General features: G+C 43.6%; 1 protein-coding gene across 2 annotated transcripts in view; it reads right to left on the reverse strand.

The window, feature by feature from the left end:
- trim67 (tripartite motif containing 67) overlaps positions 1–13481 on the reverse strand; it is a gene marked incomplete at both ends in the record, with an annotated part of 164725 nt that overhangs the window by 38905 nt on the left and 112339 nt on the right. For both annotated transcript variants that reach the window (XM_079256011.1, XM_079256010.1), the window contains 2 exons: positions 5629–5751; positions 12477–12572. In XM_079256011.1, the coding sequence (XP_079112137.1) occupies positions 5629–5751; positions 12477–12572 (219 nt within the window). The remainder of the gene's footprint in view (positions 1–5628; positions 5752–12476; positions 12573–13481) is intronic.

Below are 13481 nucleotides of genomic sequence, written 5' to 3' on the forward strand. Positions count from 1 at the left end.
TTCTCTCTGGATATTCTGCATGCTGACTCAGAGTTGATATGGTGCAGGTTTACTAACCATCAACCTGACTGTTTCAGGTTGTTTTCTTTGTGTGTTTCTGGTTTTAGCTGAGATTAGCTGGTGTTCTGATCAACTTTGTCTTTGTTCTTTCCATCTTTTTCCAATCCCCCCCTCGTCCAGCAGTACCATGAAAATTCAGTAAAACAAACATTCATGCAAAATAAACCAACTAATATAATATAAGAATTTAGATTTTCAAAGGGTTTTTATTTGTATAAACGTCCTCTTGGCAAAGCTAATTGGCTCTGAAAAACACACAACACAGCAGCCACACCATCATTCTGCTGCTTTAATGCCGGACAAGACAAGTTTAAAGAAGAAAAAAAATCTACAAATCTTTTTTTTTTTTTTTTTTTTTTTTGTCTTGTCCAGCATTTAGGCAAGCAGAATGATGGTCTGGATGCTGTGTTCTGCTGAGCAAATTTTCTCTGCCAAGGGAAGCTTTATAGATATAATGATCCCCTTGACTTTCTGATTTTTTATTTTATTTCTATGTTTATTTTGTATTGTTGTTTGAATTGTAGAGTTTGTACTGCTGGACCAGAGAGGACAGACAAAAGACAGAAAGAGAAAGGAGAAGAAACACCTCATAAGAAAAGTGAAAGAGATAAAGGGAGAGAAAAGGGAGAGAAAAAAAAACTAAAAAATAACCCAAAAACAAAAAGAAAGAAAACAACCTACAGATGTATACATATACACACATACAGGCACACACATACATATACACACACATACACACGCATACAAACACATACATATACACACACGTATACACACATAATATATATATATACACATATATATACATATGTACACATATACATATACACATACATACACACGCATACATACACATACATATACACACACATACACACATAATATATATATATACACACATATATATATACATATGTACACATATACATATACACATACATACATATACACACACACCTCTATGCACACACATACACACACATACATACGTACAAACATATATGCACTTGCCAGTATTAACACATATACATACACATACAAGCCAACTTTAGATCATAGTGACTAAACTATGAATCTAAAAAGTTAAATATAAATGAGAAACAAACAGAAATGAGAAAACTAGCTGCTGTTAGTGAATAAACCTGCAGACGACTCGGTGACTGTGTCACATGCAGAACATGCAGAGTGGAACGTGTTCCGGAAAAGGTGATCATGCCAGTGTGACCCCTCCCACACAAAGGCAAGAGGCACGCCAGGAGTACCCCCGAGACCCGGGCCATCGGCAGCCATCCCCAGGCGCAGACCCCAACCGCCCCACCCCGGAGCCAGCCATGCACCGACCCAGGAGGAGGCAGAGGGGGGTCCCAGCCAGAGTCCCCCGCAGTCAGGGGGAACAGGCCCCAACAGGCCCGGACCAGCGAGGACCGACCCCGCCGGGCACCGGCCACCCAGGGCAGACAGAGCGCGGGCCCCCCGGCCCCAAGAGCCCAGAAGCAACCCCCCACCCCCGCAGGCAGAGGGCCCAGCCCACACCGACGGAGGGCCGGGATCCCCAGACCGCCACCGAGCGGCAGCCAGGCCGCACCCCAGCGCACCAGCAGCGCTCCCCGAGCACCAAGACCCTCCACGCACCCACGCACACAAACACACACACACACACATACGCACACACGCACACACATGTGCACACATGTGCACACACACATGCACACACGCACACACATGTGCACACACACATGCACACACGCACACACATGTGCACACACACACGCACACACGTGCACACACACACACACACGCACACATGCACCCACCCACCTACCCCCACCCACACCCACACGCATCCACACTTCCTCCTTAAACACACCATATACACCCATTCTCTTACACACGCTCAAACTCACACTCTCCTACCCCCGTTCTTTATACACACACACCCCCTCACACACACATCCCTGCTCCCTCTATAATCACCCATTCTTCCATACACGCATACCCCACTCTACACACACACACACCTCCCTACACCCCTCTATCCACATTCACACTCCTCATTGTACACCCACCCCATCACTTCCCTGTACCACCAGCATAACCCCACATACGCACCCCCACCCATCTGCATACACCCCCCCTTCCTCCTATCCCAGCGGCCATCCACTTTCCTAAATTCTTTCACCCTGATCCCCCCACCCCCCCTCTACCCTAACATTCATTCACCACTTCATCCATTGGCTCATGCACGCCCTCACCTTTCTTTCCCAACGTGTCCCCTGTGAGATACCCCCGGGGGAGCAGGGGATAGGAGGGCCCCGATCAGGGCCCCACAACTACCCCCCACCCCTGTCAATGCCCCCCCCACCACTCCACACATGCAGCCGATCCAGCACCACCCAGGGCCAGCAGCAGTCCCACCCCCGCCAGGCCAGCCCAGACCCAGGCCCCCTGAACAGCACCACTCCCCCGCCCAAACTCCTCCGGCACAGCCCAGAAATAGGGGCGTGGCAGGACCCCATTGTCACCCCCTCCCTCCCAGCTTATGAATGATTGTGAAGTGTGTGTTGTTTGCAATTAAAATTGGGAAGAAGTAACCACATCATGTTGGGAGCAGGACCACCAAAGCAGCCCCGCCCACCGCACACTGCATGGCATGCCCCCCAAAATATGTCCATGTGTTGTCAGTGTGTGTTTTTTGTGTTATGTTGACTAAGTGTAATTAAAACTGGGAGGTGAACCGATGCTGGGTGCAGCGATCGAGACCACCTTGATGGCCTCTCTCACCATCCAGATCAACGTGTCCACCTCCCAACGCCCTGCCTGTGTGTGGTGGAAGAAGGGAAGGAGGGGAGTCCGGGGATTTAGGTCCCGAGGGAAGTGCGCCCCCCTCAAGAAGATGAGCCACCTGCGGCACGAGGCACGTCCCCCATTCCCGGGGCCCCCGAAGGCCAGGACAGGCCAAGGGCAGCTGCCCCAACAACCAGGGCCCTCAGCAACACCAACAAAAGAGCCGCCACCGGCCCCCGAAGGCACCAACGAGCCACATGCAAAAGTGGGGGGGGCAAAGAAGAGGAGGGGCGGGAGAAGGAGAGACAGACCAAGGGCCCACCGCCCCCACACCCCTAGGAGACGCCCCCACCCAGAGACACGTTGCATTCCCTTCTCCTTTACACACTAACACATTCACACCCCCTCACCATCAGCCTGGTATACACACACATCTACACACACACACACACCTACAGACCCACACATACATCTATACACATACACACCCATTCTAACAGATACACGGCCAAAAGATTAGTCCACCTCCAAAACCCTACATCCCACTCCCCCCCCTGCCCACCACAAAACACCCCTTCTCATCCTACCTACCCTAGAACAAACCACCACAACTCCCCACTTCTCTCACTAAGAAGAATGTAGAACAACGGCGGTTTTTAGCCAGTTAACAACGTGACTTAGCTTTAGCCCGCTTACCTCCGCTAGCTGGTTAGCTCCTGTTATCTCCGGGTTAGCTCAGTTAGCTTTTAGCTACAGGCAGCTCGGAGTTTGCTAAATGTCAATCATCCACCATGGTGCTCACAGCTCCCCTCTCAGCTCCACCTCTTTGCCCATATTTGTATTTTCCGGGTGAGATGACACGTATGCCCCTACCAAGATGGCGATGCTAGGAACCGCCCACCGAGTTTCAATTCAGCTCTTCAGAAACTTACGGGTGACGTCACGGAGGCTCCGCCCATCTCTTTATATACAGTCTATGGTATAAACCCTACTTTATGTGGCTGACTTGTAAACATCCCATATAAGATATAATACCTGGAATACATTCCCTGATCACCTAAATGGTGAACTATCCATGACAATTAACCCCACAGAAACACACACCACAGTTCCTGAGAAATTATGGACAATACAAGTGATTGCACTCATAGAGAGATCTAGCGGAGCTTTATAAGTTCATCAAAAGATGATGGTGTACATGATCAAAAACCTGCTTATTGCTCATGAGAATCTTTATTCCTTTCCTACACAGAGACCCTCAGTACCCTTTATCAGCTGTGAGCAGCTGTAAATGTTTCATGATGTCACTGCCAGTGGATTTCGCTGACATTGCTGATCTCGTACTTTAGTGAAAATTAAATGTACGTTTATGTCAGATATATTAAATGACATTTCCTCCTTATGTTAATAAAACTACATCTGCTGGTTTAAATGAAATGTTGTACAGAAGCTCATCACACACACGATTTCACGTCCGAGCCGCCGACGCTCTGCTGAAATGCACAGCAGCCATCTTCCCATCAGCTTGTTGGTGAGTATTTTTATTCTTTGGAGTTTGGTTGATGAAGAGTCTCCAATCATCTCCTCTGTCAGTTTCCTCACATCCTGCAGATCTTTGCCCTCTAAAGTAATCCTCCAGCCTGCAGATAATGACAACAGCTGTCCTTGGGGCTTCTGTCCAAACACACTCCCTGTCCTCCCCCTCCCCCTCCCCCCGCCATCAGCCAGACGGTCAGTCGGTCGGCGGGCACGTTGAGGCTGGGCAGGCGTCCATGTGATGCGCTGGTACTTAGGAAACCCCCCCACCCCAAACAGTGGGTTTACACACCAAAGATAAAAGTTGAAATTTCCCTATTTTAAGTAGTAAAATTCCTTTAGATACATATAAATCAAAGCCACAAAAGATCCTTATTCTAGTCATAATTATTGATCCTTTGTATATAATATAATATAATATAATATAATATAATATAATATAATATAATATAATATAATATAATATAATATAATATAATGTGATATAATATAATATAATATAATATAATATAATGTGATATAATATAATATAATATAATATAATATAATATAATATAATATAATATAATATAATATAATATAATATAATATAATATAATATAATATATTATAATATAATATATGGACTGCGATGGGCTGGCGAGCTGTCCAGGGTGTACCCTGCCTGTCGCCCAAAGCCAGCTGGGATAGGCTCCAGCTTCCCCGCGACCCTGAATTGGAATAAGCGGTTCAGAAAATGAATGAATGAATAATGTAATATAATATACTTTTTTAATCAAATAATAAAATAAATTGTTGTGTTGTTGTATTTTTTGTTGCCATAGCAATACATCCCAACCGTGTCACATTACTATCTGTTAAAACCCTGCAAGCAAGAATTGCGCAAAAAGTAAATATTCCAATTAAAAAAATTGCCAAAGGAAACATTTACATTTCGTTAAAAAAAAAAAAAAAATCTCTCAAATATTGCTTTTAAGTTTTTACACTCTTATGAGGTGATTTTTCAGACATTTCGATGTGTAAATATCTCGCAGAAGTGTGCATTTACATTCCCGGACGTGACGTAAAGGGTCATTTCCGGTAAATGGCATGGTACGGCACAAACAGCAGTTCTGCTCAAGTTCTCCAATAAAGATCAGGATTAAATATGATGCAAATATTCATGTTAATCCAGCTTTAAACTCAGAGCAGCTCAGATTTATTTCATTCCACCACCGGTTCAGAACTGCAACACCCTGAAAGTCTCACCTTCAGTTTGTACTCCTTCTCCTTGGTGACCTTGGTGAGCAGCTTAGCTTTCTGTCTGGTCAACGCCTCGATCAGAGAGTCACACTGCGCCACGAGGCAAGCCTCAAACTCCACGCCGTTCTCCTAAAGCAGAGAGAAATGATGAACATCAGAGGAAGCTGCAGCATTTTGCCTCAGGACATCAAAGCAAAGCCATCTTCAGTGTTATCTTCAGCTCAAAATGTTCCTCTTTTCCATTTTTTATCATTTAGAGTTTTATAACTGCCAAATCACTTTTAAGAGTCATTATAAAGTCTTGCAGATATTAAAACCCTTTTTAGAGTATTTAATTTTTTTTTTTTAAATGTATCTGCATGAAAAGTCTCTGCAGGAATCATGGATATTTATTGGCTTCGGCTTTCATCAGCACAACATCTGGATTTTATTCTGCACTTTCAGGAGGTGCAACACATTTCATCTGACATGGAGGCTCTGAAGCAGGGAAACGTGTGAGCAGCTGGCAGCTCGGTCCGAGTCCGGCTGTGTGATGTCTGCGATCCGTCCAAAAGGATTAACACGTCTCATCATCCCAGAAGTCCAGAATCACCAGAAATAAACTGAACCAGACGTTTCGGTTCAGGAGAAATCAGGTTCTGTCCGGCTCTGGTGACTCCGCCCTCTTTGTCCTCATTCATCCTCCCTCATTCATTTATTCCTCATGTTGTTCTATCCATTCTTTTCTCCTTTGTCCATTCATCCGTCCTCACTCCGTCATTCATTCATCCTGTCATTTGGTCTCCCTTCACTTGTTACCATCCTCACTGAATCCAGCATCTCTTTTACTCCATCCATCCATCCATCCTTCTATCCATCCATACATCCATCTTTCTATCCATCCATCTTTCTATCATCCATCCATTCATCCATCTTTCCATCCATCTGTCCATTTATTCATCTTTCTATCATCCATCCATCTATCCAATCTTTCCATTTATCCATCCATCCATCCATCCATCCACTCATCCATCCATCAAATCATCCATCTTTTTATCCATCCAATCTTTCCATTTATCCATCCATCCATCTTTCCATCCATTCATCTTTCCATCCATCCATCCATCCATCCATTCATCTTTCCATCCATCCATCCATCCATCCATTCATCTTTCCATCCATCCATCCATTTTTCCATCCATCCATCTTTCCACCCATCTGTCCATTTATTCATCTTTCTATCCATCCATCCATCTATCCAATCTTTCCATTTATCCATCCATCCATCCATCCATCCACTCATCCATCCATCAAATCATCCATCTTTTTATCCATCCAATCTTTCCATCCATCCATCCATCCATCCATCCATCCACTCATCCATCCATCAAATCATCCATCTTTTTATCCATCCAGTCTTTCCATCCATCCATCCATCCATCCATCCATCTTTCCATCCATTCATCTTTCCATCCATCCATCCATCCATCCATCCATTCATCTTTCCATCCATCCATCCATTTTTCCATCCATTCATCTTTCCATCCACTCATCCATCCATCCATCACTCTCCCTCATCAACTCATTCTCCTTCCCCATTGCTCTCACATCCCTCCACCTTTCTATCCTTCTATCCATCCATCCATGCATCCTTACCCTCCCTCATCCTTCGATCCTTCCTCCCCGTTCCTCACTCATTATTCCATCCATCCATCCATCTATCCTCAACCTCACTCATTCATTTCTCCCCTCCACTCTTCTTCCCTATTCTTATCCCTTCATCCTCCTCCCTTATTCATCTCTTTTCCATCTATCCATCCATCCTTACCCTCCCTCATCCTCCCTAAACTGTTTGCCAAACTATTTAGCCAAAGTGCAGAAACCCGTCCCTGTTACTAACCAGTACAGACCCAGTCCTACCCACCGTCTCAGCGTCAGCGTGAAGGTCTCCTGAATGGCGTGATGTCCCTTTAAAGTCTTGAGGTAATGTAGTGAAAGGTACAAACCCAGACTAAAAACCACAGACAGTGTCTCCTCCTCCCTGCCTTCAATCATGGCCTCAATGAGCCAATCAGCGAGCTTCCATATCTCTTAATCACCCCGTCTTTATGTGTTCAATACAACCTACAGGATGCAGTGGAAAGTCGTTCCCTCATCTTGTTATGTCCCACTGGAGGTGGTGGTAGCTCCTGCTATCATCTGGTCTGAATAAGGTGTAACCCCCAGAGCAGGGATCCCCAATCCTGGCCCTCGAGGACTGGTGTCCTGCAGGTTTTCCAAGCCTCCCAGCTGCAACACACCTGATTCAAATCTAGATGTGTTTAGCAGATGTATGCAGAGCTGGTCTGAGTCTGGTGCGTTCCATCAGGGACACTCAGAAAACCTGAAGGACACTTGGCCTTAAGGACCAGGATTGGGGATCTCTGCCTCAGAGCACTGGGAGTTAACATGCCATAAGAGTTTATCTGACTGGTTTAAATGGGAATAAATGAGAACAAAAACCCCTGTGTCTGAGTGTGTGTGTGTGTGTGAGATTTCATCAGTCAAAATAAATCTGTCAGACTAAAATAGATCTGTTGGTGTATTTTCTCCATTCAGCAGCACAAGCAGCTTTTTCTTTGTTTCTGATTTGTTCATTTTGCTTCATTTTCTCCTCAGCTGCTCTGAAAACTGAAAATAATGTTCATTATTACAGCAGCCTGCACTCACAAGCAAATCATTCCTCCTCACTGCTGCCTGTTTGTACAGCTCCTCCACCATTTCTCCCCCATGATGCAACGCGTGAATACACCATCATGTCAGCTGCAGTTGCGGTTTTGAGCTGTGATTAAGCAACACGGCGTGACGGTGAGCAGCTTTCTGTTTGGGTCAGGGCGTTGGGCCAGAGAGCGCTGCATGCAGATGAAATGTCTCACACATGCAGTGCTTTTGCAGTCTGCTCATGCTTGTCATGCAGTCACTGACTGTTACATCATCTTCATCATCATCATCAGGTCTTCATCACAGAGTGTGGCTTTGCAGTGATTTAGATTTAATATAAACGGCACAGTGGGATGGTCTTTGGGTTGCAGAGGCTTCCAACAAGCTTCCTCTCCTCAGAGAATCAGTTTAGATCTGTTTGCAGATGACAGCTGGAGGTTTTTACCCCTCCTTTCCTGCACTTCCTCCTTCCTCCTCTTCCTCTCCACTCTGGCTCCAAGAGCAACACAGAACTGACTCTTCTATTACTTACAAAACAATCCTCCTCTTTTGGTTGTAGGACTCTTAATGGACTCTGCATGTGCAGTTTGAGGATGTATCAGAGTCCATGTGTGTGTGTTTCATCTGGCAGAGAGCTCAGCTGCACAGGGATGCAGTCTGAAGGGAAAACACACACTCATACACACTCCACACATTTGGAAAATATTTGTTTTCTAGTGTGTTAGTTTAGTGGATTTATGTCCCGGCTGCTCAGTGAGGAGTCCAAATGTGATCAGTGACTGATTTATTTGGAGCTTATCGTCCGTCACCAGCAGGTTCCCAGCAGGAAGACAAAACAAAGAAAGCATCCGTGTTGATGTTGAGTCGGTGCAAAGATCTGCACACTGATCAAACAATCTGTCAAAGCTTAACACCGCAAAAACTGAAATCTAAGTAAGATTAAAAATCTCAAATTGAGTCCACATATGCTTTTTTTTTTTTTAAAGGCAAGATAATTCTTAGTTTTTATGCCAGAGAATTCCTCTTGTTTTAAGAGTATTTTTACTTGTTTTGGGAAGTCTTGACAAGCCAAATTTTAGATCATTTTTCTTATTTTAAGCAACGTTTACCTCATTTTTGTATGTTTTTTTGTATTTATTTAACTTCCATGCATCTGTTCGGCATCTATGGCTGCACAGAGAAAAATGAGGAAAACCTAGATTTTCTTCACGCTAAGAGGTTGAAAACACCCAGCTGGAGGAGAAGAATCTGCAGAGAAGTTCAGTGTGAGGCTCAGTCACAAAGCAGAACAACTTCACACGACTTCTGCTTCTGCTTGTGGGAGTTTGACAAGAACACCAGGTCATTTTAAGCTTCGGAACACACAACACATGCTGGGATTACTGGTGGGAGCAGACCACATGCACTGGGACACTGTGAAAGATTTTAGTCTGGTTTTTCTTGCTTCTGAAACAGTTTCTGTTATTAAATGTTGATTTATTTAAACGCTGATGCGGTTTAGAGGTGAAGCTTGCAGGGTGAACTGGAAACAAGTCCGATGTTAAATCCCATTCTTTGTTAATGGTGCAAAGTCAGCACTTTAAAAGGGAAACATGATGAAATCAGTATTTGAGGCACATATTGGGATTTCTGCAGTCATGACTGACTCCCAAACTTAAAAAGAAAAAGAAATAAGCATTTAGCTTTGTCAGGGACTCGCTGCAGGGACCTGAACACATCTGATCCAGGTTTTATTTGCAGGTGGTGTTATTGAAGTGCAAGCAAACTGCATAAAAAAAGGATGGCTTGTTGTTTAGTGAACTCTTAGTGCACAGGTACAGAGAAAATCTTGGACTCAACTTCGCCTTGTTATATTCATCACTACTTCCTGTTTGCGCCAAAAGGAAACCATAGAAACAAAAGTGTTCCCGACCCAAATGCCTTGTGGGTAATGGAGTTCTCATAAGCAGATCTGGGCGCACTAACCTATGTCCAAGCTCTGGAACAGATTCACCTTTTCTATTAGATCATCAAATTATTTCTGTTAAACATTTAACTTAAACCTCTATGAATTAACCCATAAATAAAGAATGGTCATCAACACTTCTATTATTCTTCAAATAAGTCAGAACAAGTGGAGTCAGACGCCAGACTGAGCTGCAGCTGAGACGCTTCAGGTTCACACACTTTCTGAGACATCTTGCATCACCTTACAGAAGAAACCTCCCAAAGTCTGTTGTGAACAATCTGAGACTTGGTCTGCTGTTTTCTGGTGGACTTTTAGCCTAAAATCACAGCAAATAAACCAAAATACGCACTAATTATGTTTGTCATTTACCTTTTGTCAAAGGGGGTAAACAGAGATTTAATATTGTTTTTACAAGCAGAATTTCTCAGTCATGCTTAAATATACAGTGGGCCAAAATTTTAAATGAGACAAACTCACAGGTCAACGTTGATATTTATTTTAAAAAATGCTCCAAATGGGACAATAATCTTATAGATTGGTGGCAAAATCACATGTATGTTCAGCTACTGTGATTCTTTTCAGGGTCTTGTGTGAAAATGTGTTTTTTCTCTGAGGACACGACACAAACGTTCATCATTACTTCTCAGGAACACTCGACTCGGCTTGTTTTACCATCTCTGCTGCAGTCGCGGGAAGTTGCCATGACGACAAAGGAGGATGTCCTGTCATGACTGACAGACCAAACCACCACCGGAGCGTTCTGGGTTTGTGATATTGGTCAAATATTATCAGACTATGGGTCAAAACTAGTTCCCCGTACCAAAGTTTGATACCTACGATTGAAAAGATAAGAATCCCACGTAGTTGTTTCTCTCTGGGTTTACGGGTACATCCTGCCTACAAGTGTCACGGCTGGTGAAGGTGAGGTGTGGACCCAAATGCAGAGACGCAGATGGAGATGCAGAGTCAATGCTGGTTTTATTCTTGAGCCGCAGGAACACAGAAGAGTGACTAACACAATGAATCCACAACATGGATCTGAAACCGAGGGCATAAATCCACTGAACACAACAAGACACCGGTGAAACAAATGAACTAAATGAACACAGGTGAACTAAATCAACAGGAACAAAAGCTAAACAGGAAAAACTACAAAATGAAACAGGAAAACTAAGACACAAAAAGTCCAAACCATGACAACAGGGGAAAGACTCAAGACTCTCTGGAGGGATTATCTGTCCCGTCTGGTCTGGGAATGCCGTGGGATTCTCCAGGAGGAGCTGGAGAGAAACGAGGATTCCCTGCCTCCCTCCTGAACCTGTTGCCCCCAGCCTGACCTCGGCTACGCAGCAGGAAATAGATGCCAACTTGTGACTTGTCAAAGTAAAACACTTAAAATCTAGTTTACTTTAATATGAGGCAGTCATGTGAGTTCTACTTTTCTGGTGCTGCTAACAGAGACGGAGTCATTCAGGAGGACGCCGTCGGCGATATCTAAGAGTTTATGCAAAGGTTGCAGTTGTTGCAATTAATTCATCAAATCAAAATCAAAGATACTTTATTCATCTCCAAGGGGAAATTCAAGGTTCAAGCCAGCTCTTCCAAGGTCTGACATACAGACATGTAACATTCATGACCAGTTTACGGAACCGAACCGAAGCTTCGGCCCTGCAGCCAGTTTTACCGGCGCCGCCTTATAAACGAGGAAAAGATGACATGAGGAAGGACGGGTCGGTGTTGGAAAAAAACAAGCATCTCTACACTTCACCTAAAGGGGGGGAAGGATAAAGATGCAACAAAAAAATACACACCTCTAACCATAAGCACAAATTCAGACAATAAACACACAAATTCATCATTTGAATCGTTTAATTTGATGAAGGGTCGCAGGGGAAGCTGTAGCCCATCAAAGTAGAGAGAGGCGGGGTACACCTTGCGACTACTTCAAAAACTTGATCTGAGGTTTTACATCCCATGTAGAAATATTTTAACTTTACTCAGCAACATGCTCTGCCTTGAGATATTGTGATTGATTTAAGACCTTGTGTTTCAGGCAGTTTTCTGCCAGATCTGATCGGTCCTTCGACATCTGTGTTGCATTCTGGAGATTTTTCTGTGTCAAGGTGATGAAAATCTGATGCTAGTCCAGTTGCCATGGTGCCGCTGACGTAAAAAAGTGAATAAACAACTGTGATGAATGTTTGAAAGTGTGTGTGTGTGTTATTACCTGTATCTGCTGAAGCATGTTCTTGAGTTGGACCAGAAACTCCTTTGCGTCTTTAGCTTTGTCGGAGACGCCGTTCAGAGCCTGGGAAAGTTGGCACTGCAGGGACACAGCGAAGAGGCACGTTAGAATAAAACACAAAGGGAGGAAGACACTTTGCTCATTTTACGGTACCATAAAGAGAATTAATGGGCAGGTTTAGGAAGGTTTCATTTATCTGTAAACTAGATACTAATATCTCAGATTCAATCATTTTTCTCCTTCCTTGAATCAGTGAAACAACTTGCATTAAAATCCATGGAAAGTGTCGCACAAAACACGTCAATTCTCCCTTAACTTGTAAATAAAGAGATTCCCTGACCTGTTAGGATTTATTATAAAACCTAATCCCAGCTTCTCTCTGAGGAAAACCAGCACAACCAGGAACGCACCGAGGCTCTTTTTAAGATGCTGTTTGTGTAATCAGACCCTTCTCCATGGAAGCTCAGATTACTCCTGATCCTGGCCTACAATTCACCAGGAACCACTTCCGTTGGCTCAAACGCCGCATCATCTCAGGGGAAAAGGATTAACTAGACAATCTCCATCTTTCCAGATCAGAATACAAACCGGGGGAAACATTATCTGGCATTTTTGTCGCCGTTTGAGGCTAAACCAGGAAACAGCAGTGAAATGACATTTGATCCTGCTAATTCAGATACATGTTAACATAATGATCCTTAGAAATAAAACAGGAATTATAACATGATAGTTTTATAAACCTTCTGACTCAAACTAAAGATCTCTGAGCAAACACATGTTGCCTATTTTACCATATTCCCATACAGTATTATAAATAATGATCTGATTGCAGGATCTTTTATTTCTATTAAAAGCTTATTTATTAAATAAATAAATATTTATTATTAATATTAAATAAATATTAAATATTAAATAAATATCTATTAAAAGCTTATTTATTTCTATTAAAAGTCAACATTAATTCTCAGACTTAACAAGTTAAGTCTG

The sequence above is a fragment of the Telmatherina bonti genome (assembly GCF_933228915.1).
Source record: "Telmatherina bonti genome assembly, chromosome: 16".
In the NCBI taxonomy this organism is placed as follows: domain Eukaryota; kingdom Metazoa; phylum Chordata; class Actinopteri; order Atheriniformes; family Telmatherinidae; genus Telmatherina; species Telmatherina bonti.